The 12,417-nt window shown below is 35.8% G+C and overlaps 1 protein-coding gene across 2 annotated transcripts; it reads left to right on the forward strand.

The window, feature by feature from the left end:
- The first annotated feature begins 1,637 nt into the window (after window positions 1-1,637).
- Window positions 1,638-5,651, forward strand: LOC109073593 (gastrula zinc finger protein XlCGF7.1-like). Of its 2 annotated transcripts, none has more exons than XM_019089692.2 (3): window positions 1,638-1,740; window positions 2,124-2,233; window positions 4,686-5,651. In XM_019089692.2, the coding sequence occupies exons 2-3, from the start codon at window positions 2,149-2,151 to the stop codon at window positions 5,498-5,500; spliced, it is 900 nt and encodes a 299-aa protein (XP_018945237.2). In that variant the 5' UTR covers window positions 1,638-1,740; window positions 2,124-2,148; the 3' UTR covers window positions 5,501-5,651. The 2 variants fall into 2 exon arrangements, with proteins under 2 accessions (XP_018945237.2, XP_018945236.2); XM_019089691.2 differs by having other exon boundaries at window positions 1,658-1,906.
- The last annotated feature ends 6,766 nt before the right edge of the window (window positions 5,652-12,417 follow it).

Consider the following 12,417-nt stretch of genomic DNA (forward strand, 5'->3'; position numbering starts at 1 on the left):
GACAACAGAAGTAATCACTTGTAGTATTGAAACAACTACAAACAGATCCAAAACTAAAAGCTAAAACTGTATATATATATATACTACCTATACACATTTTAAAAATAAAGAAATTAAATAAAAATGACAAATGCATACAACAAAATTTCAAAACTTAACATTCAAATCAAAAACAAAAAAATAAAGCTAAAAACAATTAAAAATATTAAAGAACAAAAGGTAAAAGAGTACAATAATGATTCTAACACAACACCAAACCAAATAACTCTAAATGAAATAAAACTAAAACATAATAAATAACCAATACAGACATAATAAATTCAGAGATAATTTAACTAAAATTCAAATAAATAACAAATACAAATAATACAAATCAAACGACAGTAGTTTATCATTAATTCTAAAAATAACACTGCTAAACACACATGCTAACAACTAAACAAACAATGGTTAAAAAAAAATTATATATATATATATATATATATATACACACACACACACATATATATATATATATATATATACACACATCATGTGCATGTGAAAATATTAGGAACTAAGAGAATAGTTCAATTCTGTTTAAGACACAAAACTGCAGAATTAATTCACAACCTGCAGCTGTTAGCTGGTCAGAAATTACTTCAGCACAGTCTCTTAAAAAATAGTGTGTGCATTTACATTATTGACAAAAAAAAAACTCGGGAAAAGACGCATCGTGATGAATCAAGAATCATTTAAATGAACTGTTATCTACAAGTTTTCCATCAACAGCTATGATAAAAAATTATAATAGTAAAGTCATCACGCATTACATGAAAAGACATGGTATTAAATGGAGTGTATTTAGTAGCTAACACAATTGCATTTCTTTAGTATGTTATGGCTCACAATCATGAAATTTTTCAACTTTAGCATGTTTGTGTAATACAGTAATTTCAAAACTACTGCAAAAATTTCTAAAAGGTCCTTGCATTGCAATTTAAAACGGCTGGACAGTGTTGGGGAAAAATACTTTTAAAAGTAACGCATGACAATATTGCATTACTTATTTACTTTTTATAGAAAGTAATGCATTACGTTGTTTTGGGGCTGAGTTTGCGTATTTGTTTTTTAATAAAAACCCAAAACTTTACAATTATATTTTTAGCAGCTGTAAATTATTCTTTGATTACCTGGTTAATCAGTTGTTATACTTGATTTAGTGTTGCTGATTTGTGTTGTTAACTCTAGTCTATTATAGTAAGTCTATATCACTGCGAATCAGTGCTCAGGCTAGTAAAAGACTAAAATGATGTTTTAGAGCATCAGTTATGTATACTTAAACTGAAGAGCCTAATGGGTTTTTCCATTTAGAGCAACAGTGTGTTGTTGACCATATAAAGTTACATTGGGGAAGTTAAGTTGGTCAGCTTGGCTCTGTAATTTTAGACACTATTAATTTGATTATGAAAAAAAATGTATTAGCCTGAAATTCTTTTATTGCATACATTGCATTATTATCTAGTATAAATGGTTAGATTTCATTAAGTCACATTATATGTTTTGCCCTTTAGACAGAATCTCACACGGTTTCTTTTGTAGTTCTTAGTATCAGCACACGATTGAACGTCATGTATTTAAATGTGTATTTTTCCTCTATTTCTGCGCCCGTGTGAACCGGACTTTTATTTTGGCTTGGCGCCGTGACGTCACGAGGCTGCGCCGCGCTCCCGCAATCTGTTGTGATTCGGCTGAAGACAGGTTTGCGTTTTTAAGCGTTTATAGTGTTTAAATCAACGCAGTCCATTTAAGCACGGTTTGAAATGGTTTCGGTGTTATTGAGTGTAACATTGTAACACCTCATCTAACATTAACGCTTGTTATTTCGCGTGAGTTAAGCGCGTCCATCGCGTCAGTAACAGAAAGGGTGCGTCTCTTTTCTCTTCCTGCATTCTCAATCAGTTTATCATAAACAAGAATTCAGTCAAGGGCTATTAATTAATTAATAGTGTAAGTTTTTAGTGTTTGTGGTTAATCAGGTCATTAGAGACCATTAACTATCACTGAACTAGGAGGCTGATTGAAACACACCCAGAGACTTCGTGTGCATTGTTAATTATTTCTTTTTCTGATCTTCAACACAGAAATCCGTGTGACACTGTTACAAAGATGGCGTTTATTAAAGTGGAGACTGAAGACATAAAGATTGAAGAAACATTTGGAGTGAAGCTTGAAGAGACTGACGAAGATATAGGTTGGTTTTAATAATCAAAGCCGAACTCGCTTATCTGATCCGTATTAAAATCTGCAGAAATGAATGATGCTTTTGAACAATGTCATAATTAAAGTGGTTTTATCAGGTCTCTTCACGTGGACAGACGTGAGATCACATGACCAGACAAACACTGACGCTGTCTTCAAGTGCATCTGAGATGATGTGAAAACGTTTCTATTACAGCTGTCAAGAATTAAGTACTTCATACATTTCAGGCTAAAACACATGTATCCACTGATCAGTGTAGACTGTGTAGTTATATATTTTTTTCTCAGCATTATTGCCGTTTGGTTATTAGTGATGGGATTATGCACGTGGAAGTCTGTCAGTGCGTGAGTTCCATGCATCTAATCCGTACTGCACTCCAAACGGCAGAAATGAAAGGATAACTAAAATAAAACACTGAAATAGCGGCGGGTGGAAGCACAAGTCAAGCAATGCGCACACGTCTCACAGCATGCATATGTGCAATGAATCCCACCGCGATTGTCTCTAGCACACACACATGCCAATGTAAGCTTGTTTTTACCAAAATGTGCCCAGATCTCGATTTTTAAAAATGGAGAGTGCATTTTTTAATAATTGCATGACAAGCACATATGTGAATGTCAGTAGGCTATAATCGATTACATCGATTGATGCAGGATCGTCCACGTCCGCATCGTGATGCATCGATGCAGTAATAGACCGTAATCGATTAATTTGTGCTGGGCGGTATGAACAAAAATTTACATCATGGTATTTTTCAAAGTTCTGCCAGTTTCTGGAATTGTCTTAATATTGTCTCTGAATGGTGATCTAAAATGTTTGTAGTGTAATTTGAAAAGGAATATCATGTTTCGTCTCAAAACAAACAACAAAACTAATTAAAGGCTTTTCACGTGAGCACATTTAAATTAAATGATTAACACTTTAAATCATTTATTCCATGGTCTGTCTGAATACTGGATTCTGATTGGCTGGCAGGTATGCCGTAACTCTGTTTAAAAGAACACTCCACTTTTTTGGAAATAGTCTCACTCTCCAACTCCAATAAATTGAGTTTTACCATTTTCGAATCCATTCAGCGGATCTCCGGGTCTGGGGATAGCACTTTTAGCATAGCTTAGCATACATCATTGAATCCTATTAGACCAGTAGCATCACGTTCAAAAATGACCAAAGAGTTTCGATATTTTTTCTATTTAAGACTTGTCTCTTCTGTAGTTATATCGTGTACTAAGACCAGCGGAAAATTAAAAGTTGCAATTTTCTAGGCCGATATGATTAGGAACTATACTTCAGTTCCGGCGTAATAATCAAGGAACTGTGCTGCCGTAACATGGCCGCAGCAGGCGCAGTGATATCACACAGCGCCTGAAAATAGACCCCAGCTAGTTTGTGTAGTTGTAGCAATAGCAGAGTTGCTGGGAACTATTTTACTACTTACGATTTATTTACAATTTATTTATTACTACTACAACCGCATTTACCTGTTTGCAATGTTGTATTTTTTTCACATCCTCGACGATTTGTAACACTGCAAGTTGTCATAGAAAATTGGATCTTTTAGCACAACTTTTTGCTCTTTCGGTCGTGTAAATTGTGTTTACATTCCATCTCCGTTATCATGGAACCGCGACACACAACAAAAACAGCTCAGATCATGGCATCCGCCATCCTCCTATCAGAGTTCCTGCTGCCGGTGCAACCAGGAAAACAGCCCGAGGGAGAAATTGGTTCTCTAGAAAACCACCCTACTGGCTAGATCCTATAACTAAGTGGTGCAAAAGCCCCTTATTTTGTGTCTTTAATGTATGGTGACGCATTTGAAAAACAGTTTAACATGAGCTAGCAGTACAGCTGTGTGATAAATAACAGAATTTAGTTCAAAGAAAGAATCTAATGCAGGAAAATTACCAACCATCTCATATTTTATGTTTTTAATACACTCCGTTAACTTAGAAATTTGTGTTTCTTCAAGCTGTGGGGAAATCCAAAACTGTGTCATTGGTGTAACAGTGAGATCTAATGATAATGTCTCTAAGGGAGAACATAGACAAGGAGAAAAGCAGAGGGCCTGATATTGAGCCTTGTGGCACTCCATGCTCGTGTTTGGTGACTCTCTTCATTTACACAAACAAAGTGGTCATAATCATATTAGGACATAAACCATATTAATTTCTTGTCCAGAAATGTCTAGTAATTCTCAAGCTATCCATGAGAATGTTGTGATCTGTGTCTGATCTGTATCTAAATCAAGGTCTTCAAAAATTACTAATTAAACTACAGGTAGGTTGGAGCAGGTTGAATCTAAACTCTGGAGGTCTGTGACCGTCCACAAGCTGAGTTTGATGCTCCTTAATAAATGGCTGGGCTAACTGGGCCATTGTTACTCTCTTCTGTTCCTTTTAAACAGGGTTTAACTTGTATCTGTCTCTTTTCATCCTAGACCTGATGGCGCTGATAGAGGAGAGTAGAGATCGGTATAAGAAACTTGATTGCAGTACTGGAGAAAATTCTTTAAGCTGTTCACAGACTGAAGAGAATTCATTACAAAAAAAAATTCGGAAGACTCGAATTAGAAATCCTGTCATCTGCTCAGAGTGTGGAAAGTGTTTCAGTCATCAAGGAAACCTTAAAGTCCACATGAGGGTTCACACTGGAGAGAAGCCGTTCACCTGCCCTCAGTGTGAAATCAGTTTCACTCAGCAAGGAAACTTTGATAGACACATGAGAGTTCACACCGAAGAGAAGCCTTACAGCTGTGAACTGTGTGGAAAGAGCTTCACTGCACAACTTAGCCTTGACTATCACATGAACAGTCACACCGGCGATAGGCCGTTTTCATGTGATCAGTGTGGAAAGCACTTCAGACATAAAGCAGCCATTGATAATCACAGGAAGATTCATTCAAGATTGGAGCATTTTACATGTCGTCAGTGTGGAATGAGTTTCACAGACCCAAATCACCTCAGGAATCATGTAGTAACTCACACTGGAGAAGAGCCTTACATGTGCGATCACTGTGGAAAGGGTTTCACAAACAACAGATCCCTCAAGGTTCACATGGTAATTCACACTGGAGAGAAACCTTTCGACTGCCTTGAGTGTGGAAAGAGTTTCAAATTTAAAGAAAACTTTCAGACTCACATGAGCGTTCACAGTAAAGAAAGGTCTTTCACCTGCCCTGTGTGTGGAAAGAGTTGCAAACCTAAAGGAAAACTTAAGCTTCACATGAAGCTTCACACTGGAGAGAGACCTTAAATGTGTATCCAGTGTGAAATGTAGCATTTGCAAGCTCATTCTGTGACATTGCCATGTTGCTCAGTGTGATAAGGTTTCCAAACATCAAGTTTTGCTTTGTTTTTTTTTCCACTGTTTTGTTTTGAAATTAAAGTATTAAGAGCTGCATCCATGTCTATGCTTCCTCATCTGCCTGACCATGACTCTTCTTTATCTGCACTTTTGACTGGCAGCATCCATTTCATGCAAAAAAAAAAAAAAAAAAAAACTGTGTGTATGTATATATATGTATATATATATATATATATATATATATATATATATTATATATATATATATATATATATATATATAAAAATCCTATGCATTCTTCAAGATACAGACAGGTTTCAGCTCTGGATCATGTTTTTAACTACTTTACTACACTGGCCTCTGCAGGGTTACCAACTCTCATGTATTTGGCCAACCATATTAACAACACATCTCAATATAATCAGTTTCTCCCACCAGCATGGGACTTGTTTGGTTTGACACTGATATGTTATCCTTAATTAAACTGGAGCAAAGTGGCAAGATTCTGCACCAATCCAGTCTCTTCCTGCATTTCATAAAATGTCTATTACCAAAATCAATTTCAAGTAAAGTCAGTTCACTCAGCGGCCATATTTACATATGCAAAAGTTTCTAAGGATGGCCTCACTCCATAACCCCCTTCCCCAACCAGTGTATTCCAGTTAGCATGATATATTTTAAAGTTTCTTGTTTGTTTTTCTTTTTGGAAAATGTTAACGACTGATCATTTGCAGGATGCCTTGCATATTTACTAGAAGCAACATTAATACATTTAAGCTTCCCTAAATCGCATACCTGAAATTCCAAACAACCACATCATTTCATCATATTTGAGTTGGTATAAAGTGCAGTTGGCATTCTGATTGAGCCGATATTTTTGTCTGTTTGTTGATGTTTGATCACTAACCCAAAACTGAAGTATGCCTCTAGTGAACAGCAGCATTGTTCTGCAGGCACTCTCCAACTTCACAGGTGCTACTGTGAATCCCCTTTCAGAAGAAACAAAGGATGGTCGTGAACTCCTTGTATTATTTGTAATATTTTGCCATTGTTAGGAAATAAACATTTCCTGGAGCCGGCTCACTAAGATGTTTTTGCAGTGAGCTATTTGTGGATATAGATACATTTCTAGACCCAAGATTTGAGTATGATTACACAGATTTAAAGGATGACTCAATGTGCGTTAGTGGGAATGATCCATACAAACGCCCCTTTGGGTGGAAACGTATTGCCATTAAGGTGGAAATGCCTGGTTGGGCACAGATGGATGGAGGAGTTACTCAGTGGATGGCGAGTGGCCTGTCTCTCATCATGAAGCAAGGAGAACAGTGCTAAAGCCATGTGAAAAGACAGGAATAACCTACGATGTGCTTCTGCAGAACAGAATCAATCTAAAAATGTGAGCAAAAATGGAATACAGGCTGATCGAGATTCCTGCAGGAACCCCGTCTGATAAAGAGAGAGAGATCATGCAGAAGTCCATTCATTCTTATGGAGTTCTGTTTAAAGAGGTGTAAAAGATTCTTCCCATGTTCCTGCTATCCTGACAATGAGGGGCTGTGTGTGGACGCTTAGTGCTTAAGGAATTCTCATCCTTCTTTATAATATTATTTTATTAAGTGTATTTCTCTATATGTTAACTGAAGGTTTTGCCTTCAGTATTGTTTTATTTTTTATTTAAAGGAAGATTTAAGTAACCTGTAATGCTATGTGTATATATATATATATATATAAAAAACACATAGATAAATAAATATATACAAAAAATATATAATAATAAATATAGATATATACATACACACAAATATACTAAAGATACATATGCACGAACGTTGATGACCACTTTATAAGCACAGATTTGGTAGAATATCTTTATTTGCACTTTCTGATTTTAAATACCAAAAAAGAATGAGCTCTGACTATTCCAGCACGTAATTATAGCATGTGTTAGTTCTGACAGTTTGAGGTCATAACCAGTGGTGGAAAGAGTACCAAATTACAGCTACTTTAAATTACAGTACCTCTGGAAAAAAGTTAAATTGTGGTACATAAACTTGAATAAACAGTTTTAAACTTTCACTAAAAGTACACAGTGCAAAAAAAAAAAAAAAATAAGATCACGCGATGATCTTAAGAGAGAGATTGAAGATCTTAACAAGCTTGATCAACAGGTAACATGTTAATGACAACCTCTAAACTGTATGATTCTTAGAGCCCTGTTTTGTTTTATCAGCAGAAAATAGCATTGTCTGGCTGTTTTCAGGAGGAAACTGATTGTGTATTTCTCAAGTGAACATGGGCTGCTAAAACTAAATGCTGAATTCAGAATAACACATTTCTGCAAAGATTAAAAAGGATGTCTTTTAAAGGAGTTTCATTAATTCTTCTGCAGATATAAAGCCTTGACAACGTCTTGCAACATAACCTTAGGTATATTGCATTTGCATCCACATGCAGGATGAGCTAAATGTTTACCATGACATTCTCAAAAAAAAAAAAAAAACTTCATAAACCATCCACACTGAAACTATTATATTTGGTTGTTTCATATAATTAGTTGTGTTTTTCAGAAGAAATGTGATGTCACCCCTAGCACACTGCCTACCTTTACAAACTTTGCTGTTGTTTCGGAGGAGGCAATTGTTCTCAAAGACATTTCGGACCTACAGTCTGCTTTCTTACCTGTTTGGCCTTATCTTCACCTTGGATTTTCAATACCCAAAAGAACTCAAATATACTTTTGACGTAATTGAGAAGGTGTTTTTGGAAATGGGCACTCACTGCTCTGCAAGGGGTACAGTCCCTGAAATATAATCTCTTGCTGTGATCCTCGAAATCTTAGTGTGAGCATCTTAATGATAAAACGATAATTATTCAAAGGGATTGTAAAAAATGATATTCACATTTCAACAATATTTTTTTATGATTGTGTTTACTTATTTGTCATATTCCCAGATTCTTTATTAAGTGTGCCATTTTTTTTTTTTAATTTATTGTTTGAGAATTTTAATGCTGATTGCAGTGTATTTTGTAAGGAATATGTTACATTGTTCAAAGGTGGGCAGACCATCCAGTGTTGAACTGCTGTGTTTTAAAGTTGCAGTTCTAAAAACTGTGTATTTTATGTTTATTGGTGTTTTAATGTTTTAAACATTCCAAGGAATAGTCAAAGTGAATCTTCATTTATGCATCTTCAGTTTTTTTTCTATTGATTTGACATTTTTTCCAGGATTTCTGTGTCATTTTTTTCTGTTAGGAAGTATTATTTGACCTTGTTTGTATTTCTTTCTACATTTAAAATAATAAACAAAACTTGAAACCTGCAGTTATAGTTTTATTTTATAACATCGTCTAAATGTTAACTACAACAAAACATCTTTATCCGTAAAACTTGCAGACAAAAAGTTCACAGAACATAATTTATTGAGACACATTGGATAAGCATTTAAAGTTTTTTCAACTAACAAAACTGTTGGCTGAACAAAAAAAGAGACATGTGACCTTCGGTGAATTAGTCCAAAGTTGAGTAAACTCAAAAGAGCTGTGCACCAAGTTTAAGAAATTTTAAGTAAAGTCAACTTTTAATTTTTTACAGTGTAGGCAAAAACTAGCACTCAGCGCTCCCAAAGGTACTTGCCAATAGGAAAGGATACTAATAAGACAAAAAGAGATGTGATACCCCTGGGGAGCAGAGGACCCTTAGGGGGGAGGAGAGTATGGTCTATGTTCAAATTACACTTGAGACAGCAGCCATTTGCCAAGGTCTCAAATTCCCAGCACTCCCAAAGGTGCCTAACAGTAAGAAGTAGGACTGCACAATAAATCGCAATGAAATTGCTATTAGGCAAAAGCTGTCCATCTGAAAGCACATGATGGAGATTGAATTAAATTTATCGTCCTAGCAAGAAGGGTCCTTAAAGTAGGGCTAAAAAAACCCTTCTATAATATGCCCTAAATCTACACTCAACCTGGAGGACCTGGAACTAGAGGGCTGCATTGGGTTTGGGCTCCCGCAGGACGGTTTTACCTTTGCTGCGGGCAGGTGTGGGCAGTCAGAACGTTTTGCGGGAGACCTGCGGGGAACGGTGGTGTGTAGTAGAAAGGGAGTCAACACAAGAAGTTGAGAAGAAAATTAAAGCTGCTGTTTACATGACAAAAGCAAAGCAAGGTAAGTCAGACATCTGGAAACAATTCTCATTTGTCACTGAAAAAAATGGGAAAGAGCGATTTCCTGTTCTCTCAAAATTCACACGTTTTATTTTGAGCATTCCGCATCTAGTGCGCCGTCAGAGAGGTGTATGGGCAGATCTTGGAAGAAAGACGCACACGCAGTCAGTCAGCAATATATTTTTCCTTCATGGTAATATGGAGTAAGCAAAGCAATAAGGCCCAGTGATCAAATTCATTTTTTTAAGTAGTCTACGGCTAGACTCTACATTTTAAATATATATATATATATATATATACACACACACACACACATTTTCCTTTTTGCAATAGCCTGTTAAGCATGCTATTGTGAAATGTGAAATGTGAGATTTTTAAAAAAAAGCATTCTATTTAGTTTTATTTCATTTTGTTAAAATTATATCTAGCGTTTTTTTCAAAGTTCTCTGTGTTTATTTATATAATGGTAAAGTTATTTAGTAAATCGTTTGGTGCATGTATGCAGTAGGCCTAGGCTGCGTTTAAAAATTGAGGTGCCGCTATAGTTGTGGTTTTGTTTTAACGGTTAATGTTTTATAACGCTAATAAAAAATCCCCAATGTTTTTGTCATGTGTGGTGCTTTGGTTTAGCATCGGTTACTTCATATTATTTAATTGCAATCATGTTTAAAATCTGTTATTCTGGGTGTTAACTTTAGTCTGAGTACCTGTTTGTGTACATTTTTCACAAACTCTGAGATAAAGTCTGTGGGCAGGAGTGGACACAAACATTGCGGGAGCGGGCGGGCCTGGTCATACATTCAGTGGGAGCAGGCGGGTGCAGGTTTAAGAAAACAGTCCCGCGCAGGGCTCTACCAGGAACTCAAAGGGAGCCAGCGGATAGTCAGGCTACACCAACTGAAATGCAGCTGCTTAGCCAAGGACTCCAAATCCAGCACTCCCTAAGGCACCTAACAGCAAGAAGAGTTTGCAATCTGGGTAAAATTGTCATTACTCGCCAAATACTGAGACCAGTCTGAGCTTTCCAAGGTTCGCTTCCATGTATACTCTGCCAAACCTCTGTATGTAACATCCCTTTTGAGTGGAAGAGTCAGAGCTTTCAATGATATTTCCCCCACTGAAAGACAGTTAGTGAATGTCTCTTCAGTAGAAGGCATGGATACATATCCAAGGTCACAAATTCCCTCAATGCTCTGTCAGAGCCGGGATTTGAATATAGGTCTCTAGTGTAAGAAGTCCAACATTTTTTCCCCTTATTTTTATTTATTTATTTATTTATTTTAATTTATTTACATTTGTGTGTGTGTACTTCTAAGATGTTTGGTTGGTAAAATAAATGTAAATTCAAATCAGAGAGTCTTCCACGTCTGGAATGGATGTATTCTTGAGTCTATAAAGGTAACAATAATATAATAAGACAACCTTGTTTGAAATGGGTTTGGCTAAAAGAAAATTTTGGTTTCGTCTATACTTGCAGGTACTTGTACTATATTGACTGGGTTAAATAGAATTGCATTACTAAAAAGAGACTAAAATACCATTTTCTTTGACTAAAACTAGACTAAATGTCATAAGTTTTCGTCGACTAAAACTTGACTAGACTAAAAACAGTATGAATGTGACTACAACTAATAAAAACTAAAATGACAGCTTCACACAACGACTAGACTAAAACTAAAATTAAAACAGGCCGCCAAATTATGTATAGATGGGGGGCACAAGGGCTGGAATTGAGAACCGCTGCTCTAAGACATCCCTTTTATAGCCAATCTTGTTATAGACCTGATGTCAATTAACTTAATTAGCTGCTAGAAGTTCTCCCATCTGAATCTTTTCAAAATTCCTTGCCCTTTGTTGCCTCCGTGCCAACATTTTTAAGACTTGTAGCTGGTATCAAATTTGAAATGAGCTCATTTAGTGGATGAAAGTGTAAGATTTTTCCATTTATTTATTTTTATGTTTTCTGTGTTCTATTGTGAATAAAATATTGGCTCATGTGATTTGAAAGTCTTTTAGTTTTCATTTTATTCAAATTAAAAAATGTCCCAACATTTTCCAGAATTTGTGTTGTACTACAATATTGAGATTGTATGTGTGTACACATACTGTGATTATTGTTACAAATGTATACATATTTTGATATTGTCCTTAAAACCAACATCGTTGTCACATGACCGTAGAGTGACCATGCGATGGAATGTGATCGGACATGCGTCTGTTTCAAGGCAGCTTCTGTACATTCTGGATGATTCAGTCTCAGATGAACTAAAAGAGGTTTAAGGGGCACTTTAAGAATTATTACTGTGTTTCAGATGCTGATCTGGAGAAGGCAGATGCTCCTGACACAGTGGATCTGATGATGAAACGTTTTGGACCAGAAGAAGCTGTGAAGATCAAGGTGGACATCCTTAGGGAGATGAACCAAAACCATCTGGCTGAAGAGTCAGAAAAGAAAAACAAGCAAGGTTACTGTCAATGTTTACTGTGCCTTAAAAATAATAATAAAAGTTGAACTAAAGAATTTATTTTATCTTAATATAACAAGGTCCTTTTCATACTTTTCTAGAATTGTTTGACAGAGTGAATGTTTTCAGAATAAGTGCTTGTTTTTGTCCTCTTAGTTTGCTGATGTGCTGTTTGTGTGATTTGATGTCACTGTATTTTCATTCTGATCTGTTTCTCTCTCAGATACATCTCAG

The sequence above is a fragment of the Cyprinus carpio genome, chromosome B4, assembly GCF_018340385.1.
Source record: "Cyprinus carpio isolate SPL01 chromosome B4, ASM1834038v1, whole genome shotgun sequence".
Taxonomy (NCBI): domain Eukaryota; kingdom Metazoa; phylum Chordata; class Actinopteri; order Cypriniformes; family Cyprinidae; genus Cyprinus; species Cyprinus carpio.

What these genes read in the sequence shown, in the direction of transcription:
- LOC109073593 (XM_019089692.2), top strand. Translation starts at nt 2,149, where the DNA reads ATGGCGTTTATTAAAGTGGAGACTGAAGACATAAAGATTGAAGAAACA. An exon ending in AGAGACTGACGAAGATATAG is followed by an intron (nt 2,234 to 4,685) that starts GTTGGTTTTAAT and finishes TTTTCATCCTAG; the next exon opens with ACCTGATGGCGCTGATAGAG.